The sequence below is a fragment of the Urocampus carinirostris genome, chromosome 13 (genome assembly GCF_059441175.1).
Source record: "Urocampus carinirostris isolate Australia breed hairy pipefish chromosome 13, RoL_Ucar_1.0, whole genome shotgun sequence".
NCBI classification, from domain to species: Eukaryota; Metazoa; Chordata; class Actinopteri; order Syngnathiformes; family Syngnathidae; genus Urocampus; species Urocampus carinirostris.
Genome location: NC_142361.1, coordinates 23612917 through 23638789, shown reverse-complemented (window position 1 = coordinate 23638789; position 25873 = coordinate 23612917). Strand labels below are relative to the sequence as shown.

The 25873-nt window shown below is 37.9% G+C and overlaps 1 protein-coding gene across 1 annotated transcript; it reads right to left on the bottom strand.

Annotated features, from left to right (window-relative positions):
- Positions 1 to 946: 946 nt before the first annotated feature.
- On the bottom strand, positions 947 to 25742 carry ston1 (stonin 1). Its single transcript, XM_088352008.1, has 14 exons — positions 25596 to 25742; positions 19981 to 21812; positions 18536 to 18738; positions 17652 to 17713; positions 13408 to 13411; positions 12077 to 12154; positions 9838 to 9939; positions 8381 to 8504; positions 8233 to 8282; positions 5931 to 6027; positions 3321 to 3679; positions 1511 to 1747; positions 1356 to 1445; positions 947 to 1268 (listed from the first exon to the last, which is right to left on the bottom strand). The coding sequence occupies exons 2-14, from the start codon at positions 21767 to 21769 to the stop codon at positions 1161 to 1163; spliced, it is 3303 nt and encodes a 1100-aa protein (XP_088208134.1). The 5' UTR covers positions 21770 to 21812; positions 25596 to 25742; the 3' UTR covers positions 947 to 1160.
- Between the last annotated feature and the right edge of the window lie 131 nt (positions 25743 to 25873).

Here is a 25873-nt window from a genome sequence, read left to right as displayed (position 1 = left end):
GACCATTTTGCCAAGCTAGCTTGTCCGGGTAGTAGCACTTACCTTTCACAGCTGAGCCCCGCATATGATAGCCACAGAGTCCTGTGATTCCAGTATCCTCCACAGTTTCCTTCTCTAGCCACTTATGTTGGCCACAAGTTGCAGTTAGTTGCTATTATTGTTAGCTGCTCTTTGTCAATAAAGTTTGTATTGTTTTCCAGAGTCACCTTTTGACTAGGTGACTTGATGCTCTTGTTAATCGCTAAAGTTAGCTCCTTACATTAGCTCAGACAAACTCCAAATATCCTCTCTATTCAGCCGCTCCGAGTGTATCCAGCCTGTTTGTTCTTTTGTTATTGCTTTCAGGGATTATCACTTTCTTTTATGTCCTGAAATTTGTCCTTGATAACTAAGGAAAAATGGTCATAGTCGTTTGAATTCCATTGTGTCTTCTTTGTACACAGTTCAGCTCCATTCTAACGTACAACGACCTCTAGTGGTCACTCTTGACTCTACATAGGGGAATTTGTGAAATGGTACAATCAATGTTGGTTTAGAATTACACTGCCTTTCCAATCAATGTAACGAAGCAGCCGATTATTACACACTGTCACTTCAAACATCCGTTGTAAATCATGGTCATGGTTTCAAGAATTTATGTTGAAAATAACACTGTATAGTTATCTTCACAGTGTCTTTACAATAGGACTTATGGAAAGTACTTTCAAGTCACATTACAAACGGCCCAGAAACGAAATTCTTTGACCTCTGTAGCTTAAAAAATACATAGGCACAGATGTTATAATTATAAATAATAACGTATCAAGGGTAACAGGTTTAAAAGATGAATTACTGGTCCGGGTCTCTCATCTCTGTGTGAGCAGAGATGTCAAAGCTACAACGACCTCTAGTGGTGAATTATTACACTGATACCTTTTCAATTCAAGACAAAACTGAATACCAAGTATTACACACCGTCACTTTAAGGTTTATTCCTCATCAGCTCATGACGAAAAACATTAAATCAGGAATTCACATAGCCAACACAGGTGTACGTTTAACAAATAAATTATTATTTTTTGACAATTTTCAGAAAATTATGTAAAACCAAAATGCATTTACAACCAAAAGAGGAACATTTTTATGTCATACCCTGTGGAAAAATACAGGAACCGGAGACGCTACCACTCGGCTTCCCCGATGGCTTTGGAAAAGACATAATCCCTGCCGGCAAAACACATGACCCCGTCTTTAAAATGGAACTTCCAGCGGTTCTTACTGCGGTGAATCTGGAATAAAGCATGGGTAGAAAATAGAATCACTGAGAATTGAGATTTTCCCCAAGGGGAAGGGTTAAGGGTAAGTAAGTCCCTCACTTTATCGTACTGACAAACGATGACGTTCTCCGAATCGAAGAGGTCCGGGACTTCTTGTTCCAAGACGTCGTCGCCCGAGTTCAGCGGATCCTGCGTAAGACAAAGCCAGATTGAACGGGTTCTCGTTCCAGGACTACGGTTCCCCGATTCCGGACCTCGTCTTCGATGTGCTCGATTGGGTCGGCGTTGTCCTCCTCGTCGTCGCTGTCGGAGGAGGAACTGTTGTTGGCTTCGCTGCTCATTCCTCCTTCCTGCAGAGCTTTGAGGGCCTCGGCATTGATCAGGCCCAGGAAATCGTTGTCCTCCGGCATCACCTCATCTTCCGCGTCCGAATTGCCCGCAGTGCCGTCCAGTTGGACGATGTCTGACAGGTCGTTGAAGTCCAGATCCAGCTGAGGGGACAGATGTCGGGATTTACAGGGTAAACAAAAAATATAAACAGTAATGGTGCATTTGAATGAAACAAATGGAAATCAGTGGAATTGTAGTTCTGAAAAGAACAAATCAAATCTCTCTTATTCCCCTGGAAAATCTCTTAATTGTATTTGTGGTAACCATGGCTTAGTTAACCCAAAAAATGTATGCCAAATAAATTCCATGCAATATATATTTTCAGTAAATGGCAGAAAATATGGCAGTAAATAAGTAGAAGTAAATGGAAGGAGACCAAGAGGAAGGCCGCGATTGACGTAGATGGATGGTGTTATGAGTGCACTGCAGGAAAGAGGTCTAAATCTAGTGGAAGCTATAGAGCTCTTATTAGTGATAGGAATGAGTGGGGGGGGGGGGTGTTTCTAAAGTATACTGGGATGTTTGGACGCGTTCTAAGGGATGGGCAAGGCACCTGTATGATGCAGCAGGGGTAAACCAGTGAAAGTTGTCGGGCACTGCTGTTGAACAGAAGAGTGTGTTGTGTCACCCTGACCCGAGTGACATGGCCGCTTTCGTGTGTCCCGTTTCATCTGGAGGGACGAAAGCATAACCAACCTGGGTGCCAAGGTGCTTAACTTGTTTTGGGCCATGGTCCCCCAAAAATGTTTGTGTTCCCTTTTTTCTTTTCCTTGTTTTTGTATGTGTTTGTCTTGCTGTCAGTCACCCCTCTCGAGTGATATGACCAGTGTAAATAGATCGATAGATAGTAAAATACTTTCTCTTAATATTTAAGACATTACTTTCATTTCAATTTTAAATCTCGTTATCATATACGTTATTTTTATTATTATCATTTTTGTATTACTCTTTATTTCAATGTGTTATTTTTGTCATATTCGCAAAATCAGACATTATACAAAATGTACAAACAAACAAAAGTAGTAAAAATTTAAATAAAACCTACCTAAAATAAATTATGAAAAGAGAAAAAAAATTAAACATTTAATAAAAATGGAGATTGATTATCACTACAACAGACTCATCGATCGTTTTGTCCAAGTGGCCACATGAACTACAATTCCACTAAGTTGTGCTCAATCTTCGTGATCTGCTTTTGTGCCTAAAATTCTGACGAAAAAAATGGGAAACTTCAAATTTGTATTTTATTTATACTGATTCATAAATCTGAAAATAACATTTTTTAAAGGAGCTGAACGGAATTTTGAAAGTTTTAGCTTTGCTGCCATCTCTTGGCTTAAAGTCATGATTGCAGCTCATTCATGAAGCGCGTGCAAGTACGTTTATGTAAAAGGGAAAAATGTAGGGACAAGCAAAAAATTTCTCCATTCCTCTGCCCTCCTCCCATTCCTACTTAATGTGTTCCGCAGCTTGAACAGCTTTGCTTGTAGCTAAAAGCAGATAAAATCAAATAGGTGGTTTGGGAAAGAAAAAATATCAGGGCGATTTGAACTCAGTTACGCAATGTTGACATACACAGAATAGAGAAAAGATTCTACCGTTCAATTTTTGGGGACACCTCAAACGAGTCACCACACCTTTAAATTACGATTTCATACACTGTGATAAAATTACCCCCAGAATGGAATCTGTCTGGATGTAATCTTTTCCCGCCCTTGCCGCTTTTTCCCTTTCTTTCTCGATGACTCCTTTAAGGATGTCGTCCACATCGCCAATCTGGAAGTCCAAAAAGCTCCCCACATCAGCACCGGACAGCTCCACCTGCCCCAGGACCGGCTCGTTCTCTGGGCAGGCGGGCCCCAGTTCCGGTCCCGATGAAGATACTTGGACCGGATCGGGTTGACGAGGGAGGGCTTTTAATGAGGTGTGTGGGGGCGCAGGAGGCCCGTCGGTCTCCGTGACCTTTTTTGCTGCTTGGTGACCCGCAGGAGCCTGAGTGACCACCACGGGAACGTTTACTTTGTAAAGTTGACCTGAAGAAGGAAAGAAAATAAGGGTTCATGGGAAAATTCAAGCACTTTTTAAGGACTTTCAAAGCCATTTTTTCCAATTTCTCCTGTACCGTGAAGAGAAGAAATCTGATGTGAATCATGCGTTTTGCAGAGCCACATCTACAGTATATATCCACGATTTGCAAGTCGTCAAATATGTCCGCCATCTTCGCACGTCTTTTTTCAGATCCGCAAATATAACTGATTTACAAGCGCCATTTAAAATCTTTTTCAAGACATATGATTTTTAGACCTTGAGCTAATCGCAAACAGTTGTAGATCTGAATAGTACGATAGTATTACGGTGTGTAATACTTGGTATTCAGTTTTGTCTTGAATTGTAAATATTTTGAAGACAAATCTTTTCCCATATAGGTGTTCAGTAAAAATAGCTGACATTTTCAGTTGCAGGAAGTTCTTCCCATTACAATTCTCCACTGGGAAACGCTACTTGAATATTTTTCATGGCTGATAATAAATGTCCATATTTGCTACGTAATCCTTGCACCAATACTCATTTCATTTTTTCATTGTTTTGCGTTTAGGTGTAGCATGTAGCAATTGGTTAGCGGAAAAACATTTATATATATATTATATATATATAGTAAAGCTGGGGATTGCCAACTTGGATTTGGACCTCTTTTTTTGCATAATTTGCTGTGCGTAGATATGTTCCACGTTGGAGCCATTGTTTGCATTTTCCTAGCCATCGCACATTAAAACCTGCCTACCGGAAACGTACTCGTGGACACGACACATGAAGGGCAATGATGCTTTACATGACGCCGTAAAAACTAAAGGCAGCTGCCGTTAATCGCGGGAGAATAATGGCAAAGCCCAGCGACCAAAATGCAGTGTCCACGTCATTTTCAAGCAGACTTGCTTTATTTTTCTTCATTTAATCCGTGGTCTGTCGAGTCAGACTGCAGAGAAACATGGCAACAATTCCAAGCACTTTACCCAAAATTCATGCATTTTTTTAACCTTGGAAACACTACATTAAAATTCAAGCATTTGAGTATTTTAGGCAACTCTGGGGGAAAAAAAGAGTGAGGTTTTGGGAAATCTAGAGCAAACAGTTGATCAGGAAGAAGATAATGTGTTCCAAGTTAAATGCTGACCTCAAACATTTTGAGACTGTTTTTTGTCCCTCTTCTATAAACACTTGAATAAATAGAATTGAATCTTAAAATTAGCTCAGGTTGTATTTTTTAAAGCTATAGCGTGTATTATAAAGTGTGAAATCATTCGTAATCTGAATATATATATATATATATATATATATATTGTACTGTTTTATCTCTAATCATTTTGTCAGATTTTATCGTTTCCAAAGCGTCAATGTGTATTAGTCCATTTTCAAGGTTTCCTCATTTTCCTCATGTTAAGGTTTTTGAGTTTTTCCTTGCCCTTATGTTGGTTTTAGATCAGGGGATACTGTAATACTAGTGGTCTGTGCAGCCCTTTGACTCCTTGTGATTAAGGGCTATACAAATAAACATAACTTGACTATTAAATAGCAATAGCGGTGTGAATATACTTGTATTCATTGTTATTATCATTATTATTATGTATTCATTATACATCAACTGTTTCTATTCACCGTTTTATTCATTTTTTTCTCATTTAAGCATTTTTTTAAAAGCCTCAATGTGTTTTAGCCACCCCTAGTGGTATTAAAATACAGTACTTTTTAATGTTTACATTTTAGTATTAAAATAATTTTTTGGATTGTATTTTGTTTTTGTTATCTTATTTATTTTTAAATGTTAGCTTAGTGAGTTATTTTAAAGCTCCGAAGAGTATTATATGGCGACCACTGGTGGTGTAAAACATAATTGTGTTTCTATTCTATTTGTTTCATTTAGATTTATCATTGATTTTATAATTTTAGCTTGTTTTATAAAAAAAAAATAGCTAGACTGTTTTACAGAGTGGCCCCAAGTGGTGTAGAAACCTATTTTTGTTGAAATTCTAATTTCTATTCATTTCAGTTTGGATTATACATTTCTTACATTTCTTTTTGATTTATTTATACTTCTAACTTTGGCTTGTGTCTCATTATTTTGAATTGACTGAATAAATAAGTTCATTTGAATTTCCAATACTAAAAAGTTTATGGTATTTCATTATACGTCATAAAAATGATGCTATTTAACAAGAAAAGAACATCAAAACCGACTCAAGTCATTATCACTCTTTGCATCTCAAGGAGAAGATAGAAATGCCAAACCAGAAGCGGTTTGCAGAGTGACTCCGGCAGGAATCTGCACAGGGTAAGAAAGGCCGGCAGGTAGAGAGAAGGTGGCCACAGTCTCAGGGTTGCTGTTCTGTTGTAAACAGAGAAGATCATTTAGTACCTCTGGATGCATTTAGGTGAGAATCCTGTACAATCAAATTAGATAGAGATCAAATTAGCAAATGCTGCATTCCCTGGGAAGTGATTAAATGCGCGAGCCAGTTGTTTTCATTTATGCGAGGGCGAAAATGGTGAAAGTAAGAAAAAGACTGTTTCAAATAGAGTCCAAATGCAGAACCCCACAGAGATGAAAAGGGAAGCACGTGAACACGACATGGACACGAACGTGTACGCAGCTTACAGGTAGCTTGAGAGGCTGCAATGATTTTTTCAGCCACATGATGGCATCAGCAAGTAGAAAATTTAAAAGTTACCGACATCACCTATAATTAAAATATTGAGCCAGCAAGAACCGGCAGAATGCCCTTTTGTCAAGCCTGGCACCTCTTTATTTGTGGTTATTTCCTTTTAAAATGAACTGCATCTGTGCGGCTGAGATCCATTATCCCCAGTCCCATCTTGGTGCATGCAGGGACCAGTAAAAGGTCCGAAATTATGGGGGGGTTGGTCCACACTTACTTTGAGGGATTACAGTGCGTAAATAACTATTAAACCAGATAAATGAATAAATATTTTGATACATAAAGAAAATATTTTTAGAAAAACAGCAATGTACAATCTACAGTAAAACTCGGATAAGTCGGATCCAGATGGACCGGTCATTTTCATCCGACTTATCCGAGGATCCGACTTATCCGAGGTCGCAAAATTTCGAACTAAGAAGAAATTTAACTCTTAGAAAAGTGCATACTTGTATATGTAAAATGAAATACCAAGCAATGATATCTTGTAACATGAACGTGATTTATTATCAAAAAAGTTCTTACCCTCTGCCTTTTAGCGGTCGGAGCTCTAAAATCTGTCGCACACATATCTTTTATCTTCTTCTTGCTTTTCAGAATGTCGCTCAAAGTTTGAGGGCTCATTCCAAACTTCGCCGCGTTGTCTTTTTGCTTCATGTGCTGATTCTTTTCTTGGAATTCAATGATAGCGAGCTTTTCTTCATACGTTCTAGTCTTGAGACTCCTGCCTTTGGTTTTAGAACTTGAGGCCATCGCCACACCGTAGACCGCACAGACCGCAAGGAAGTCCAAAGAAATTCACACAAATTCAATTTGAATGCTAGCACTACTGTAATAAGAAACAATGGGATTATGATTACGAGGCTTTGTTCTATGACCGCGTGCTGTGATTGAGAGTGCTATCATTCAACACTGAGGAGGAGTTTGATGAATAGCCTCTGCCAATCACGGAACGCCACGTCACATCAAGAAATCTTCCCGGAAAATCTGGGAGGGCAGATTTGGGAGATGTCCTAGGCGACCTGATACCGATCCGACTTATCAGAGGCGAAAACCATTAAAAAGGGTCAATTGTACGGAAAAATCCATCCGACTTAGGCGAGGATCCGACTTATAAAATCCGACTTATGCGAGGTGTAATACTACAGAAAAGCCTAGAGAACAAACGTTCCACGCAATTTGTCCGACTTATCCGAGAATCCGACTTATGCGAGTCCGACTTATCCGAGTTTTACTGTAATTAGAAAAATGAATTAAATACAATGAAGAAAGATACATATTCATGTATTTAACTATATATAAAAACAAATATAAACATTTAGATACGAATATTTTTTAAAAAATGCAGTGGTTACATAAGATTAAAAAAATGTCTCTATCTTTGATGAATATTGAATGATTTATTTAAATACAGAAAAAAATATTGTACAGCATAATCAGATAAGGGAGTTTAAAATTTGAATAAACTATTCAAATAAATACATGAATGAATAGAATAGAAAGTATGAAGTCTATTTAGATAAAGTGCCTAAAATAAATCAATTATATATATATATATATATATATATATACACAAATATTCAAAATCATATTAAACATGTATTATGACAAATAAATAAACAAAAAGATGAAAAAAAACAATCAAGTATAGTTAAATAAGATCATAGTTATACAGAATATGACTTTTAATAAATAGAAGAATAAAATGTTATTGTATTGCATAAATGAGAAAAATGAGTAATACACTGTACTGTAAGAGTACTGTGTGTGTATATATATATATATATATATATATATATACAGTACATATATATTTTAATGAATATAGAAATTCATGAATATATAAATGATAAATGAAAAAAGAAAGGACTTGCCTGGATTGGGAAACTATGAACGTTCTGACTGGGAGGAATAATCATTGGAGCTGTAAGTTAGTAGAAGAAGAAATCAAGTCAGATTATTGCGTCCAATGTTTTCCCCCATCGATTTGAAACCAATGACGGAAAATCAGACGTTTGTTACCTGCGAGCTCGGCATCGTTTCGGGCGTAGTTGGGAGGAAGCTGCAGCACAAACTTGGACGTATGATTGTCCTTCTTTCTTAAATCGTCCAAAGCTTTTGACTCCATCATCTTCGTCTCCCAAAGCTACTCAGTTCAACAAATATATATAGATTTATTCAAGTATTTAAATAAATTTGATACTTATCTAAATATAGATTAACTTATCTACCTCCATTATCCAACTATAATTGACATTATTGGTTCATCTTCATTTATCTCTGCGTTTAAATAAATATATCCATATTAAACGCTCCCCTGATCTGAGACCGACATGAGGGAAACCCCAAAACCCTGTTTGACACTGTAGCGAGGCTGGGTAAATAGGAACAAACAATATTAAGTCCAATCATTTTTTTTTCTTGTTTTACTGTATTTTTATAGTGAAATTCTTAAATGTACATCGTTTGTTTCTAGTAAAATAAAATGAAGTACTGTATGTATTTGTACTTAATTTTGCAGGTGATATATTTAATGACACATTGATGAATGATAAATTATTTTGCTATGACTCCCTCTTAGAAATCATGGAGGGGTCTGAAATTTTCATTACATGTCCACTCCAGAAATCACAATGCATGATTTTTTTTAGCAATTTATTCGTGTGATACAGCTGCAAATAAGTATTTAAACGCCTGAGAAAATGAATGTTAATATTTGGTACAGTAGCCTTTGTTTGCTATTACAGAGAGAAATAGCAAAATAGCAGGGTGCTCAAACACTTACTTTTTTCACTGTACATACTTTATGTTCAAAATATTTTGTGCAAGTCAGTGAAACAATATTGTATTTTATATATCTTTTTCATTAATTACTTATTTAATATTACTGATTTTATACTATTATCCTCAACTTGTTATAAATGGTGGTATTTTATCTGGTATATGTTCTTGCATCTATGCTCTACCCATTTATATAAATATGTATTTCTTCATTTAATTGGATGAATATGTATTTCTGTTTAAGTTATTAAGGCATATTTTTATCTTTATTTTGATGTATATTTTCACGTAGTCTCCATTTTATTTTCTCATTTATACAAGTATTATTATTTTTTACCCTCAACCGTTTGTCCAAGACCACTTTAAATAGAGCCCAAAATATTTCCTAATAATATAATTCAGTAGAATATGAATAAGGTATGAAAATGGAATCGATTTAGCCATCTTTATGGTCGGCCATTTTGAGAGTTGAGAGCAAGGGGCATAGGGGGAGAGCTACTTGTGAGAAAGTAAAAAAAACGGATTAATAAAATAAAATGACAGCTTTTTAAAATTGTATACATTTCTTCCTTTTTTTCTTTTTAAATCGATTTAGCTTAAGTTTGCTTTAAATCTATCGCAACTATTGTCTCCTAAGCACGATCTAGATATCACTGAGCTGTATTTGTTTAATTAAAACATCAAAAATTAAAACTCACATGTCTTAAATCATCCAGAACGCAGTCTTCAAGGCCCTCATCCGAAAACAGTTCCCTCATACTCTCAATCACGTCGTCGATTATCGATAAGTAAAGCTTGACCTGGGATCGGTGTACACAAAATATAAGAAAACATTACATCTATGTCGAAAGTTCATGAAGTTGGAGTTGCTTTTTTACTAACGGGACAGTGTGTAATATTCTTGCGTTGTGCAGCCAAAACGAGTGCTGAAAAGCACAAGGACAGAAAAAAACGACGGAGATTCTAAGTGACCAAACGGCATAATTTGTCTTATTTTTTGCCTTTCACAAGGTTTTTGGTTATTTTGGCTACCTATAGCAGCAAGATGTCCAACAAATATGTCAGCTCCCTTTTAGCGAGGCTCATGTTTTGTACAATAACAATCCGGATCTACGTGTATTTAAAACAATGCATGTACCCTTACCATGGGTGCACCGGCGCCCCCATTTTACAAGCATTATAAAAATTACCGTTACCGATCAAAAAATCTAATTGAATCAAAGTAGTTCTCTAAAACACCCTCAAGGTGGCAGTAACCACCCACAATGGTATCTCACAGGCATCCAGGTGTGGCAACGGACTAATCACAGGCAAGAAATGACACATAACAAAAATGCTTTACAAAATGCATTATTTATTATCTTTAACCAATAAAAAAATTGAATACTTTGACAATCATTAGTTTTGATTGTCAAAGGGGCAATGAATAGGGGTACTGCTTCCTGTAACCAAGGATTGCTTCACCATCTACCACACAGACTCATAAAAACACCTGGTCAAGGTGAAAACTAGTTAGGATATATAGACAACTGAGAGGGCAAGACTCAAAAATAATTTGGTTATATTCACAGCAGTTAAAAAATATTGTTCTGTTTCAGTCTCTACCTCATTAAAATCCAGAAAAATCCAAGCGCTTTTTGTTAAACTTATTACATTGTCTTAACGCATATTAATGGTAGATATTCTCAGAAAATAAACGTTTGGCTTGTTCTGAAGAAATGACCTAAAGTAACAAAAATAACAAAAACATATTGCTAGTATGATACTTGGTCGATAAAGGATGAATACTGTTGATCAGTGTTTTTTTAACCTGTGTGCCATGAGACCTTGTCTAGTGTGCCGCAGGATATTGCTCAATTTTATTTTTACAAAACAAACCATGCCATTGTTCAGTATTTTTTATTGGTGCCCCCCTCATACCCCTCCTGGACATCTACACCTCCCACCTCACCCGCAAAGCCACCAGGATTGCAGGTAACCCCACCCAGCCATCTCAAAGCCTCTTCAGCCTGCTGCCATCAAGGAAAAGACTGCAGTCTCGGACCCAAAACCAGCAGGCTCAAGGACAGCTTCTTCCATCAGGCTTTCAAGACTCTTAACTCTCTCCCTGATCTAGCCCCACCAACCCTACTGCCTTCTGCCGAATCATTGCAAAACTGCTCTATTTAGTTTCCAGCAGTAGGTAGTAATAGGGAAACAAGAAATATGAAGCCGTTGAAGATTGCACTGCAAAAGATAATTTGACACGTTTACTGAAACAAAGTAAAAATCTCAGTTTTGATGATTTTATTTTTTTTCTAAATTTAATTTTAAAAATAAACAGAAAAAGTCATAGCATAGGAAATAAAAACATAAAAAGATAGTAAAATTTGAAAAGCAGTTTAAGAGAATAGTAAAGTTCAAAATCACAGCAAAATTATTAATCAAAAGTAAGAATTTGCATTACCCCCTGAGCCAGGGTGACCACAAACAATAAGAAAAACGTCTTAGAAAAAAAAAGCAACGACTTGATAGTGGGATTCATTTTTAAATGCTTTCGACGGGGCGCCTCACGATATTTTAATAAAAACAAGTGAGCTTTGGCTCAAAAACGGTTGAAAAACACCGCTCTAGATAGTTCATGTATTTTTTCCTTAACATTTAAAATCAATGACGATATTTCACCACTAGGTGACGCTTAACATTAAACAATGTCAATTTAAAAGGGAAACGGAAAAGCAAACATTTGCAATAATGCTTTAGAAATACTCTTTTATATAATTTAAAAGAAAATACTCTTGATATAATAAGAAAGAAGACCAAAGAAGAAAACGTTATTTAGAGTTCAAATAAGTTCGTTCGAAAAGCCATGACAATTTTTTACTCATGGGGCAAAATAAGAAAAAAAGGCAGAAATCTCAAATATTCGTAATAATAATATTCATGTTTTTTTCTTACCAACAAAGGTCCTGAGTCAGCCAACATGACGGAAGATGAAATTAAAAGAAAGCAAAAATTAAAACAATTCGATCTCAACTAATCTTCTCCATAGTAGACCCCAGGTGATCGTCATTAGGCATCAAAGAGTTGCAACTGCATTGAGATGAATCACTGCTTGTATTTCCTGCTGAGTTAAATAAACCTGGCGTTCATTGTCCTCCTAATTCAGGGGTGTCAAATTCGTTTGAGTTGGGGGCCACATGCTAGAAAAACAATCTCACGGGGCCCAGCTAGTTGATTAAAGAGAAATAAAGAGAGGCGTGGAGAGAAGGAAAAGACGAGATAAGAGAGAGTGAGAGAATAAGTTAGACCGATGAAAATAGAGAGAAGTAAAGAGAGAGATAAAAGTGGGACGACAGAGAGAGAGAGCGAGAGCGAGAGCGAGAGCGAGAGCGAGAGCGAGAGCGAGAGCGAGAGAGAGAGAGAGAGAGAGAGAGAGAACACAACACAGAGAAAAAGGGGAAATGGAAAAGGAGAAGGAGAAGAGAATTGTGGATAAGGTAAGAGAAATAAATAAAGAGAAAGCAAGTGATAGAGATAAAGGGAGAAAGAGAGAAAATGAATGAGAAGAGAGGAATAAAGAGACAAATAGAAAGAGGGAAAAGGAATGAGAAGAGAAGAGAGGAATAAAGAGACAAAGAGAAGGAGAGAAAGAGTGAGTGAGTGAGTGTGAGAGAGAGAGAGAGAGAATAAGGGACAAAGATAGAGTGAGAAGAGGGAGAGAGTGTGGAAAAAGAGAGCGAGAGAACAGAATACAGAGAAAGAAAAATGGAAAAGAGAGAGAAGAGAAAGATGGATAAAGTAAGAGAAATAAACAAAGAGAAAGCAAGTGAGAGAGATACAAAGGGAGAAAGAGAAAAGGAATGAGAAAATAAAAATAAAGCGAAGAGAGAGAGAGAAGGAGTGAGTGTGAGAGAGTGACAAAGAATAAAAGAGAGTGAAAAAAGAAATGGAACTAAAGAGACTAAGTGAAAGAGGGAGTGAAATGGAAAAAGGGGGAGGAAGAGAAGGGGTGAGAAAGAAAGGGGGAAAAGGAGAGTTGGAGGGTGAGAAAGACAGTGTTTTTATTCTTTAGAGACAGAGACAGAGACAGAGAGAGAGAGAGAGAGAGGGCAAGAAAGAGACAGAGAGTTCGAGAAAGTAATACAGTCCCCAACGCTTTGCGAGTGGCGCCTAGCTTTTGGCGACATCAAGTGGACATATTTGAAAACTGCAGCTCATTTTTCCCTTGAGCTTGTTTGGACAATGTGTTGTCGCAGGCTGGACTAAAACCCTTGTATTTATCTTACATTACTGAAAAACAAAAATACAGAACGATAAAAATCAATTTTCTTTAGTGTACTTGGGTGTTTCAGCACTTTAAATCGAGCAAATAAGAAATAATCTTATCTGTCCATTCAAGGTTTGGCCAATAGAAGGCGCCGCCCGTCTGAAAAGTCAAGATTAGCGTGGCAGGAAACACGTTGGCCTTCAAATATGGTTATCAGCGATTGAGGCTGTGCCAAAGACAAATAACTACATTAGGAAAACAAATACTGCGGTACTTCTACTTATCAATTGAATTTGTTTCCACCTGAACCGTTTGTAAATAGAGACGCCTTTTGAATGTAAACGAGCTAATGCGTTCCAAGCCCCGCAAAAGTATGATAGTGTTTTAAAGAAATCAGAAAAGATTGTTAGAGCATGAAACAAATTTGCATTGCACATTAAATGAGAAGCACATGTAAATAAACACAAAGAATAATGGAAATAAGAATATTCATTCACCTTTTAGCTGGCTGTTTCTTGAAAAACTGATTCAATGACGTCAGAAATGCGCAACGTCATCATAATGAGCAATAGCTCGACCCATCGACATTTTTTCTGGGTGATTTCTTTCCACAAATTCCGAGACTTTGCGTAATTTCGTAAAAATGTCCTTTATCTGGACTGATAGAATAATGGCTACATCCTTCTCCTTGTCGTCTATAAACTCCTCCTACATGGCGGTGTGCGTTTTCATACTTTGCTATTATCTCTTACTTGGTTTCGATGGCCTGAAAAAGTCTCTTCCTCTTCTTTTCTCCTCTTCCACATTTTTGCACGTTTTTCATGGGGTTCATTGTGAATTATAGCTCTTCGTAGCAGTATTATACAGTAGAATGTTTACAGAGCGGAACAGGGACACGAAGAGCATGCTGGGATTCACATATGCACCAGTTGCTAGGTAGAACTCTGGGAGCGGCGAACAGCAGTGGGTACTGTACTGTATTTTTGACTTTATATCCTGAAACGCCTTTCTAACTAAAATGCAATATTTTCCCATACTGGTACTTTCTAACCTGAAATGTTTTTATGTAGAGAGATTTGTAAGTACAAGTACCACTCTATTGTTTATTATGTCTGTAGAGCAGATGTCAGTACAGTACACCCCCGGGATAAGACGTTCTCACGTTTTGCGACATTTTTTGCCCCTTGTACATCATTTTCTCTTTGCCTTTCTTTTTTTTTAGTCCTTTCTCTATTTTTCTTTCCTTTTTACTTTCTCCTTTTCTATTTCCTGTCATTACTTCTCCTTCTCTTTCTTTCTTTTCATTTCTGTCTCTTTTTTTCTGTTTTTCTCTCCTCTCATCTTTCTTTCTTTTCCTATCTCTATTTCTTCCTCTCTTTACCTTTTTACTTTATTTTTCATTTCCTCTTCCTTTCTCGGTCTCTTTCTATCTCTTTCCTTTTCTATTTGTTTCTCATTTTTTCTTTCTTAATTTCTCTTTCTTTTTCTACCGTTTCTTTTTTGTCTTTCTCTTTACACCTCTTCCTTTCTGTCTTTTTTTCTTTGAGAGTTTGACACCCCTGTTCTATCCTCGCAGGTGAAAGCGTTGAAAATCAGTTTTAGGTTGAATTCACACTTTTCTCCCCGCCCGCACCCATCCGCTACCCCGCTGTACCAGCCCGAGACACGTCACATCAATGGTAAAAAAAATTACATTTTGCCTCAACACGAATGTTTATCCATGTTTTTTAATCATATGCATAAATTACACAGAACTAAAAATGACTATGTACTATTTATTTCTATTAATATTTTATTCTGAAGATTCCAAGGATTCGGAAAACAGCTAATTACCACAGGTTTTTATCCCCACTCTATGGCAATTTCCCTTTGCGATCCCCACCTCAGCACAGATTCATGTCGTATTCCAGGGTAAAAATGGAAAACAAAACAATGTCATGGAAAAAGTTTATTTGTCATTTTCCTTTGGTACAACAGGATTTCGGTACTTTTAAGTTCAGTGCGACCGAGCTGAACAGTCAAAAAATACAAATAAAGATCTCATTTAATAATAATAAAAAATCCTCTGAGATTTGAAACCTTAATAAAGATGAAAAAAGGATTTGAAGTCAATCAGCACAAGTGATGAGATGCTTTGAATGCAGGGGGTAAAAAGTAGCTTTCGTTCAAGACTTTCTTTTCAATATAAGACTATTAGTGTAAGTCTTCTTTTTTTAGGAGCGGCAGCAGCAATGCTCACGTTTACATGCAGGCAATCATCGGATTGAAATATTGGATTTTTGGAGCTATTCGAATGAATCCTTTACGTAATTTGAGATGTGTGTGGTGTTTGGGAGTATTCTGATGAGGAGGGCTGAGGAGGCGACGTCATGACAGAAATAGCCGTCGTTTCTGACTTCCGTTATCAAATAAGAGAGGTTACTCTCCAAATTGAACGAATACTGTGCTCAGGGTTCATACACGGGCAAATGGAAGCGCTTTCTAAAAGGACTTTGAAAGTAAATTTCCCAATTTTTCCGTTACCCATTAAAAACAAATACAGTGCCGATCAAAAGAAAGGAAACCTAAACCTTCATTTGCAACCCTATCTCTATCCCCAGCCTAATTTTGGAGACCCTAAAAAATCGGTTTAAAACCCTATCGTACAGTCTAAATCTGAGCTCTAAACCCTAGCCCTACTCCTGACCCTGGCTGCAATCCTAACCCTGTTTCAAACTGTAACCCTAGCTTTAAATGAATTTTGGAATCAGTCATTCAGTTTAGAACCCTAAAATGGAGTTTAAACTCTAGTTCCCAACCCTTAAACTACATCTAACCCTAGCTGAATCCTTATCCCGGTTTCAAACCGTAACCCTAGCTCTAAATGAATTTTGGAACCCTATATTCAGTTTAAAACCCTAATATGAGCCAAAATTCTAGTTCATAACCCTAAACACACAACTAACCCTAGCTGAATCCCAATTCCTGACCCTGTTTCAAACCTTGTCACAGCATATCCCATGTTGTAACAATGAAGGCATATTCTATTCTATTCTAAACCTACAACTAACCCTAGCTGAATCCCAATTCCTAACCCTGTTTCAAACCTTAACCCTAGCTTTTAATTAGTTTTGGAACCCTACATTCAGTTTAAAACCCTAATATGAACTGAAACTCCAGGTCCTAACCCTAAACCTACAACACACCCTAGCTGAATCCCATTCCCTAGCCGCGTTTCAAACATTGACCCTAGCTTTTAATTGGTTTTGGAACCCTATATTCAGTTTAGAATCCCAACAAGGAGCTCAAGCCCTAGTTCCTAACACTAAACCTACACCTAACTCTGGCTGTAACACTAGCCCCAACCCTATTCCGGACCCTAAATTCAGTTTAATACCCAAATAAGTAGCCCAAATCCTTATTTTCAAATTCAAGCATTTATAAGCACTTCATTTCAAATTCAAGCACTTTCAAACCTTGAAAAAAACATTAAAATGCAAATATTCTCAAGGATTTCAAGCACCCGTACGAACCCTGTGTGCTTTCATTCCTCTGTAAAAGTGCACTATTGCTGCCTCTAGTATTCACAAGTTGTGCTCTTGGGTACCTCTAGGTGACGCTCATGTTATGTCAAATAATTCGAATTTTCTTGACCTACGAGTATTCAAAACAATGCACTTTTATATGAAAGTTCATGTATTTTTTCTTATTAATTCAATCGATAGTGATTTTTTTAATGAATACGTTCTTTTTTTACCACAAGGATGTGCTAAATATCACACACAGACCCGTTAATAGGATTATTGTGTACGTCTGAGAGAATTTACATAACCAGAATAGTGTTTAAAGTCCATTTCCAATCGGATTATTTACTGCATGTAAACAATAGCCAAGGATTCAACGAAACAATTGCTCGTGTCAACACACTCTAAAAAAATGTCATTTCACAACAAAATATTTTTCAAATTCATATTTAAATGAACTAGAGATTTCTCTTTAAATACAATGAATTCAAGTATGAGGTACATAGGAAACGAATTATCCGCCGATTTCTAATTGTTATATTCGCCTGGTTTTTTATTATCCTGTAGGGGGCAGTGCAGAAGACAAAAAGCCTAAATGACGTTGCCATACATTTGTTATTTTAATATGTAAAGTGCAAGTGTTAGAATAATTCGCTTAAAGTCTCAGTTGAGTGAAATGTGAAAAAAAATGGTACGTAAAAAAATCCCTCGTGACCCGTTTAAAAACTCCAAAATAGAAGAAATTGTCTTTCATAGTCACTGTGTCGTGCATCCGGATTCCCTCTTTGATTCGGGTTCGATTGTTTTCTTCTCGATTTCCAACTGGGAGGGGAGGAAAAAAGAGGAAAATGAGGCGTCATTGCATTCTCCAGAGCTCGTTTGCATATATTTGCATAAAAGAGGAACTCCGTTTTCTTATTTTTTTTATGTTTTTAATTCGTTATTTCGTTTCAGTTTTTATTCTTGATTTTATTTTTATTCATGTTTTCCAAAACAAGTTCAACTTTTTTCAGGGTAAAAAGATTTTTAAAATATTCTTAAAATTACTGTGACGTTTTACTATAATTTTGGCACTTGCGTTATTTAATTTAAAATAAAATCACACAATTATTATAGTTTTTACAGGTTTTACAATACATTTTAAACTTATTTTTTAGTAAAATAAGAAAAACTTATAATTAGTGTGATTATCTACTCGTTTTTAAAAAAAAAATCACATTCAATTTGTAATTTTTAAGTTTTAAAATAAATTTTTAACTTGCGGTTTTTTTTGGTTTTTTTTTTGGTAAAAATAATATTCTTGAAAAGAGTGTAATTATCCTCTGGTGCAACACAATTTAACTATACTATTTGAACTTGTTTTATTTCAATAAATAAAAATAATCACATTTCATTTGTATTTTTTCTAGTTTTACAATACATTTTTAACTTGCTGTTTTTTAGTAAAATAAGAGAACATATTCTTAAAATGAGTGTGATTATCTGCTGTCTCAACACAAAATTGTTGGAACGTTAGGATCAGAAGGTTAGGTTTAAGTTTCTCAATTGTAGAAATAATGCATAAATGGAACTGTGGCAGTATGCAGGTTGAGAAACACAGAATTAAGCGAATTTTCTGTATGATTGTCAAATGCAATCACCGACCTGCCAATGGTATCGGGTCCAACTGGTGACGTTTTTGTGGGGCTGGACGTCATTGGCCGTGCCCAGAGACTTAACTTTAGTTTGTGACACCACGGCGCCCAAAATCTCACATTCGGCGCTCAGAAAAGGATACCAATCGCTTGGGATTTCACGATCTGATCCCAGGTCCAGTTTGCAGGAGAACGAATGCGGGTGGTCCGTTGCTAACAGAGAGAAACATAAAATAATTCTATAAGATGATTGTTCAAACTACCCATGACGTTTTCATTTAATAGGGAAAATTCTGAAATAAATGACTTAACAAATGTGTTGTCATTTAAAATACTTAAAAAATTATTTTTTTGAAACATTTTTCATATTTTTAATGATTAGGGTCAATTTTGGACATTGGTCTTCAATTGAATAAATGCCGTTATGTCCTTTGTTACTCGCGTTTATGATTAAGAATTTAAAGTTTTTAAAAAGAAATGCAGCATCTTTTAAATAAGAACCTACGGACAAAGGTCAAGGGGCAATAAAATGTATGGATTACATTTTCAAAGTAATTCAATAAATCTGCATATTTATTAATATGTACACTACTGTTCGAATGATTGGGGTCACCCAGATATTTTTTTATTTTACATGAAAAAGCCAGACTTATTAATCCAATGAGGTGCTCAATATAATTTCTTCTTTTTCTTGGCCAGTCTCGGATATGGCTTTATCTTTACCATTTTGCCTTAAAGGCCAGCATCTCAAAGTCACCACTTCACTGGAGATGTTGATACTGGTGTTTTGCAGATACTATTGATCTATTTGAGGACCTCTAAGGCAACTATTTCTCAAACTTAATACTCTAATGTACTTGTCCTCTTGCTTAGTTATGCCTCCCATTTCTCTTTCTACTCTGGTTAGAGCCTGCTTGTGCTGTTCACTGAAGGGAGTAGTACACACCGTTTCAATTTCTCTCATGGAATAGCCTTCATTGCTCAGAGCAAGAATAGACAGTTGAGTTTCACAAAAAAAGTTCTCTTTTTCTGGCCAATCTGAGAGTTCAATCTTAGCTACAAATGTGATGCTCCAGATACTCCACTAGCTCAAAGGACAGTAGCATATCTAACCAGCTCAACTGTTATCAGAGTTAACATCATTGCAAAAGGGTTTTCTAATCATCCGTTACCCTTCTATTGCAATTAGCAAACACAATGTACTATTAGAACACCAGAGTGCAAGTTGTTCAAAATAGTTATCTATACACCCATGTATCAGCTAAAAAATTATTTTACCACAGTAACAATTTATGGGGTGTATTTCTGGTTCGTTTCATGGTATCTTCATTGAAAAAAAACAGTGCTTTTTCTTAAAAAAAAAAAAATCGGAACATTTTAAGCAACCCAAACTTTTGAACAGTAGTGTATATAATCTAAATATATTCTCCATCTCCATTTTTTTACACCCTCTACCTGTGTTCTTTGCCGGCAGCCTGTCAATCTTCCATACGATTGCCGAGTAGACGTTCTCGAACTTGACGCTTCCGATGGACGCTTGCATGACGGGCTGCGACTGCCCTGTCCCGAAGGAGCCCAAGCACGTATTTCTGTTCATGCGGGCCTTTAAAGATCTCTGACGCAACAGCGCCGCCGTTTGAGTCACCCTCACCCACTCGCCCGGTACTGGCACCCGCACTTCCACGCTCTCGCACAGCGGGTACGTGTCTGACACCCCCAAATCCGAGAGGAACGTCCCTGACATTTTTAGAAAGGCTTGCAGCTCCACATGAGCACCTTGAACCGTGACGACAGATTTTATCGTAAGGGGAAATTCAGTGCAACCCAAAACAGAAGTCTTGTAGCGCAACAGCTCCACTCGACAAGCGTCAGGAGGGCAGAATTTTATCAGTCTGGATGTGTAAAACTCGGTCTGGTTGACACATTTGTGGAAGTGGTGGTCAGTGATCTCCATCCAGAGCTCTCTTCCGTCGTCGGATCCGTAACCTGAGTTTGAGCGCAACATTCCCAGATCGTTCAGGGCGAGGAAACATTCGCCGTTTCCATTCAAGAAAGCGAGACAATGAACCTGAGTGAAGGCGGTCCTCTCTAGAACCTCGCCAAACTTATCTTGTCGCACCCAAATGTGGTCAGTGATCTGGAGCGAGAGTTCCTGCTCCTCGTAATTCCGCCGAGACTGGTGGAGCATCGGTAGCTTGAAGATTTCCTCCTCCATGGAGACCACCAAGTCCTCCATGTCCTTGTGAACGGTGGACCCGAATTTGAGAAGTTGCTCTACTTCTGCCTCGTGGTTGACCTCCACTTTTGGGTGGTAACGTTTCTTCTCCACGTAGGTGAAATGCTCTACTTTGACAGTGAGGACCTTTCGCGGTTCGCTGTAACTTTCCACTTTTAGGTCTGAGAGTCGGCACTGAGGTAGGAGCTGGAACTCTTTAAAAGGTTTGTCAAGTCCTTTCTCGTAGTACATCTGCAGGATGCCGCCTGGCAACAAGCGGAGGTAGATGGGCCCCCATTGCCTCGAAGACATGCGGTTCTTTTTTTCCGGGATCCTCAGCATCACTGGCCAACCGTCTCGCCCGTGGCTACGAAACAACCCGCGTGGGACAAACTCTGAAGGACAATCGCTGATCACCTCACATTTCGAACCCTGTCTCTTTTCAGTATCTCCATTGTTTTCTGACCCCAGTCCTTCAATTTTATCACAAACGACGGACAAAGTGTTCTGGAGGTGATCACGTGGCGGTTCGCTGCCGTCTTTGGTCCGTATAAAGAACCGCGGAAGACCGTTGTCAGATTCGGAGTCTGATGAGGAGCTGTCTGCGTCTAGGCTGTGTCCAGAGCTGTCCCAGAAAGGGTTTATGTGTCCAGAGTTTCCCTGGAAAGCAGTGAAGGGGTTTGATCCATTTGAGCTTAAACTCAATGTTTCGGACGCAGGAGATCTGCTCGTGAAGCTCTGGAAAAAATTGCCTTCGTCCTTGGAGCGCAAAGGAGACATTACCCTTGAAACGCCACCGGTGGGGGTCCGAAGGGGCGTGGAAAGACTGGATTGGCTTTGAGGAGATTCCAAGGAGCTGTTGAAGTTCCAAGAAGTGTCTCTGATAGGAGGAAGCACTAATTTCAGGCCGTTGGGGCGAGGCAAGGCCGCTTTGATACACCCCGGTGACTGCTGGGGCTTCTGCGGAGATGAAAGCGGCGTGCTGTCATCTTCAAACGTAACCCAGTTGGAGTGATTGCCGGAACACATGGCGGTGGTCGAGTCACGATGGGAACTCTAGCTTGGTTCTTATCTGCAATAAGAGAATCAGATGGCTTAAATGTATTTAGTAGTTTGTGAAATCCATCAAGTCAAGTTTGGGCTTCCCTTAGTGCTGTACTGTGACATTTGGCAGGGAGGTGACAAAATTCTTGTGCGGCCTTTGTGTGCCATTACCTTATAGTTGAGATAAAACATGCGAAGGTGAAAGCTTTGTTTAAATTTTAGGATAAGCTGAATGTTGCGATACATTTTATCCTATTTGATAGCTCAAAACAATCTTAGAAATTGACAACAAGAACCAAAAACATTACTATCTACTAAATGACATTTATTAAATGTTATCTGTGGTGATTTGTATGATTTGAGCAAGGAAGCGGGTAAAGAAACAAGGAAAAAGACAGAAAAAGTAAGGGTTGATGGAAGGGAGAGAAGCAAAGATAGAGGGGAAATAAACAAGGAAGTCAAGTAAAATCATGCTTTTTTTTAATCATAGGGGAAAAAAGCTATAGAAAGAAGGAGGTTAGCAAGGTAAGAAGGGAGGGAAAGGATTAAGAAAGGAAGTAGGGAAAGACGCAAGGAAGGAGATAAAAAAGGAAGGCGCAAGGGAACGAAGCCGGGAAGCCAAAAACAAAGAAGGGTGAAAAGAAGCAATGAAGGATGGCCTTATGGAACGAAGTAAAGAAGTAAGGAAGTAAGGATGGGGGAAAGATGGATTTATGGGAGAGGAATGAGGAGGGAAAGAAGCAAAGAAGGAAGGAAGAAAACACGAACAAAAAGAAGGACCGATTTATGGAAGAAAGGAAGAGAAAAAAACAAATTAATCAAAGAAAGAACCAAGGAAAGGCAGATTTTTTGAATGAAGAGGAAAAGAGGTAATGAAGGAAGAAAGCAAGAGAGGAAGGATGGAAAAAACTTGTAAATGAGCTTAGCAACAAACAAAACGGTGCGTCAAAAGATAAAAACAGACTTTTACCAGACATCAGTGTTTTTCCCAGTCACAACTTCTGCAAGCTAAGCAGAACGCAAACAAGAAGCTGCTTACTTTTTAGCCAACAAACGAATAAATTCCATACATTCCTTCCCCACAAACAGGAAATGGCATCGACCTCGACAAAAACTACCAGATCAACTCTGTAAAAACGATGCTTTACATAAAATTCTAAATATTCCGAGTAATATCCGCCAGACAAGCCAGAACAAGACCTGACCTGGGGCAACACGATCCGTCATTTGTCAAAAAAAAGAAAAGAAAAAACGACAAGTAATTAACCTTTAATTTACTGAGAAACAAACCCAACAATTCCACAGCACCCACATTCGATGGCCGCTGACCACAATCTCTCTTATCAGGCGAGAATGTGAGAATGTGATGACCCGTTTCCAAGGGCAAAGTGCAGACTCATCACTAAGCCTGCAGAAGAGAAACTGCTGCTCAGCACAACAAGATAGCCAGTTATCCGTCAACAACTTTCGTTATGTAGAGCATTTATTTCCCTTTCCAATTTATGGAAAAAGAAAGTTGAATCAACAATTGAAACTAAGTATGTTCAACACCACATTTTTACAGGGATACTCAAATCTGGAGTCATGGCGGGAGAATGGGATACTATAGAAGTACACACAAAGTAACATTTTAAATAAGGATTATTTACAAAAACAGGAATTGGTATTGGACAGTGTACATAAACAGAGCAAAATAGTCTATTTGGATCTTCATAACCGGGAGGAAACAAGTCACCAATACTAGTATTACCAAAAAACATCAGTACTAATAGATTAATTTAACAAATGCAGCTAAACAAGGCGTTGTAAATAGAGCTTTTTGGGAACTAAATTTGGACCAAATTAGATGAAATAAACACAAGTACATCTATTTTGGATTTTAATTCATCCACGTTCTTATGGTTAAACACGACCCAATTTTAAACACCCATTTTTGGACTAAATCAGACCAGATTTAGCCCAAAATCCAATGTCCAAAAAACATCCGGTGCTGGAAGGATGGTGTCACTACTTTACTGAAACCCCCATTAAAAGTCTAAAAAGCAACCGGTAGGTTTTTGTGAAATCAAATATTTTTTACCTTGTTCATGGAGCACAAATTTATCCTCCCAAAAAATGTATTTTAAACTTCCTGAAAATACGACTTTTTTAACTTTTGCTTTTGACTAAATACGTCTTTTGGACAGAACTTTGACATATGGTAACGTCACTATGACGTCTTTACAAGGTCCTAAATCTTTTTTAACTTTGAGTTTCAAACCAAGCACGTCTTTTGGGCAGGACTTTGACGCGTTTCAACGTCTTTTTAACCAATTTTAGCTATTCTGTTGTCAAACAATACACGAAAGGGTTGACACTGACTATTAGTATAAAACAGGTAAATATTTCAAGTCATGTTTATTTGTGATGCCCTTTATCACATGGAGTCTCAAAGGGCTGCACAGACCAGACTATTATGACACCATCCCCTGATCTAAAACCTACATGAGGTCAAGGAAAAACTGAAAAACCTCAACATGAGGAAAATGAAGAAACCTTGAGAAGTGACCGCGCATGAGGCAATCCCCTTCCAGGATGACCATGTCATTAATCCATCCATCCATTATCTGGACCGCTTATCCTCAGTATGGTTGCGGGGGTGCTGGAGCCCATCCCAGCCATCTTTGGGCAGTGGGCAGGGGACACCCTGAACCGGTTGCCAGCCAGTCGCAGGGCACACAGGGACAGACAATTTGCTCGCTCATTCACACCTAGGGACAATTTGGACCGACCAATTAACCTGACATGCATGTTTTTGTAATGTGGGAGGAAACCGGAGTGCCCGGAGGAAACCCACGCAAGCACGGGGAGAACATGCAAACTCCAAACAGGAGGTTTGATCTCATGACCTCAGAACTGTGCCTCACACGTGCTAACCACTGCCCCGCCATGCTGCCCCCATGTCATTAAGTTAAATGTCTTACGTCTATTATCAGTTCACTTAGAAAACATTTTGGAGTTGACTCGTCAAATGTAGTCCAAATTTAACCATCATGGAAAGAACTTTGACGTATTTTCAAAGTCCTTTCAACTAGTTTGAGGCATTCTGTCAATAAACAGTGCACAGTTAGGGTATCACTGAATTCATCCCCCCAAAAGGTGTCTTTTCAATGTATTTTTTTTACTCTTAGAATAGAATAGACCTTTGTTGTCATTGTTACAAAATGGGTTAACATATCGTGACAACGAAATTGGGCATGACACTCCAGTTTCACACATTCACAGTGAGGTAAAAAGCCAAGAAGATAAAGGAACAGATGGTGTTTTTGACGTATTCTCCGCGTATTTTAACCATTTTAGCCATTCAAACACAACGCAAAAGGGTTTAGAAGAAAATAGAGTACGTCTAATAAAATTGAATACACTTATAGTTTAACAACTTTAAATTGAATTCGACGTTTTAAACTGAATTCAAACAAACTACGTAATTAAATAAACCGCTCCGGTGTTCCTATTATTGTGACCCGATGGCGTGTATACGTGTGTAAAGTTATGCAAAGCAGACCGGTGATGGCGAGCCCACCGGAGATGACGGCCGACGTTCCGGTTCGGTTCTAAACAACTCTTTAGGACTTTTTAACTGTAAAGTCGAACTTAATCGCAGTTTTAAAATAAGCGTTTTGTGTTAGCCATAGCTAGGACTGTCAACAACTGTTAGCCCAAGTTGTACTCCCACCCTCCCCAAAAAAATCGACGAATTTGAACGTCACTTCAACTTTCACGAATCTGTTGAAAACAAACAGAAAGGGGGATAAAGGATGAAGCGACTTACAAATTTACAAACTTGTTGAAGTCATGATCAAAAAAAGTTTAACGGACGTTGTCGTCCTCCTCTTCAAAATGGCAGAGTGAATCCAATCCCGGGAGTGTTGAGTGTTAACTGGCTCCGACTGTCCTCCGACAAAACACCGCAGGAAGGGAAAACGACCGCGGTGCGTTCAGGGACGTGGAAAAAAAAACACACTTACCTGCGCCTGGTAGTTGGAAAGCACACGTAGTTGTTCATTTCTTTATTCAACTTTTTTTTTTTTTCATAAAATAAGTAAATTA

What these genes read in the sequence shown, in the direction of transcription:
- ston1 (XM_088352008.1), bottom strand. Translation starts at nt 21,769, where the DNA reads ATGTGTTCCGGCAATCACTCCAACTGGGTTACGTTTGAAGATGACAGC. An exon ending in GCTGCCGGCAAAGAACACAG is followed by an intron (nt 18,739 to 19,980) that starts GTAGAGGGTGTA and finishes TCTCTCTGTTAG; the next exon opens with CAACGGACCACCCGCATTCG. An exon ending in AAACGATGCCGAGCTCGCAG is followed by an intron (nt 8,283 to 8,380) that starts GTAACAAACGTC and finishes ACTAACTTACAG; the next exon opens with CTCCAATGATTATTCCTCCC.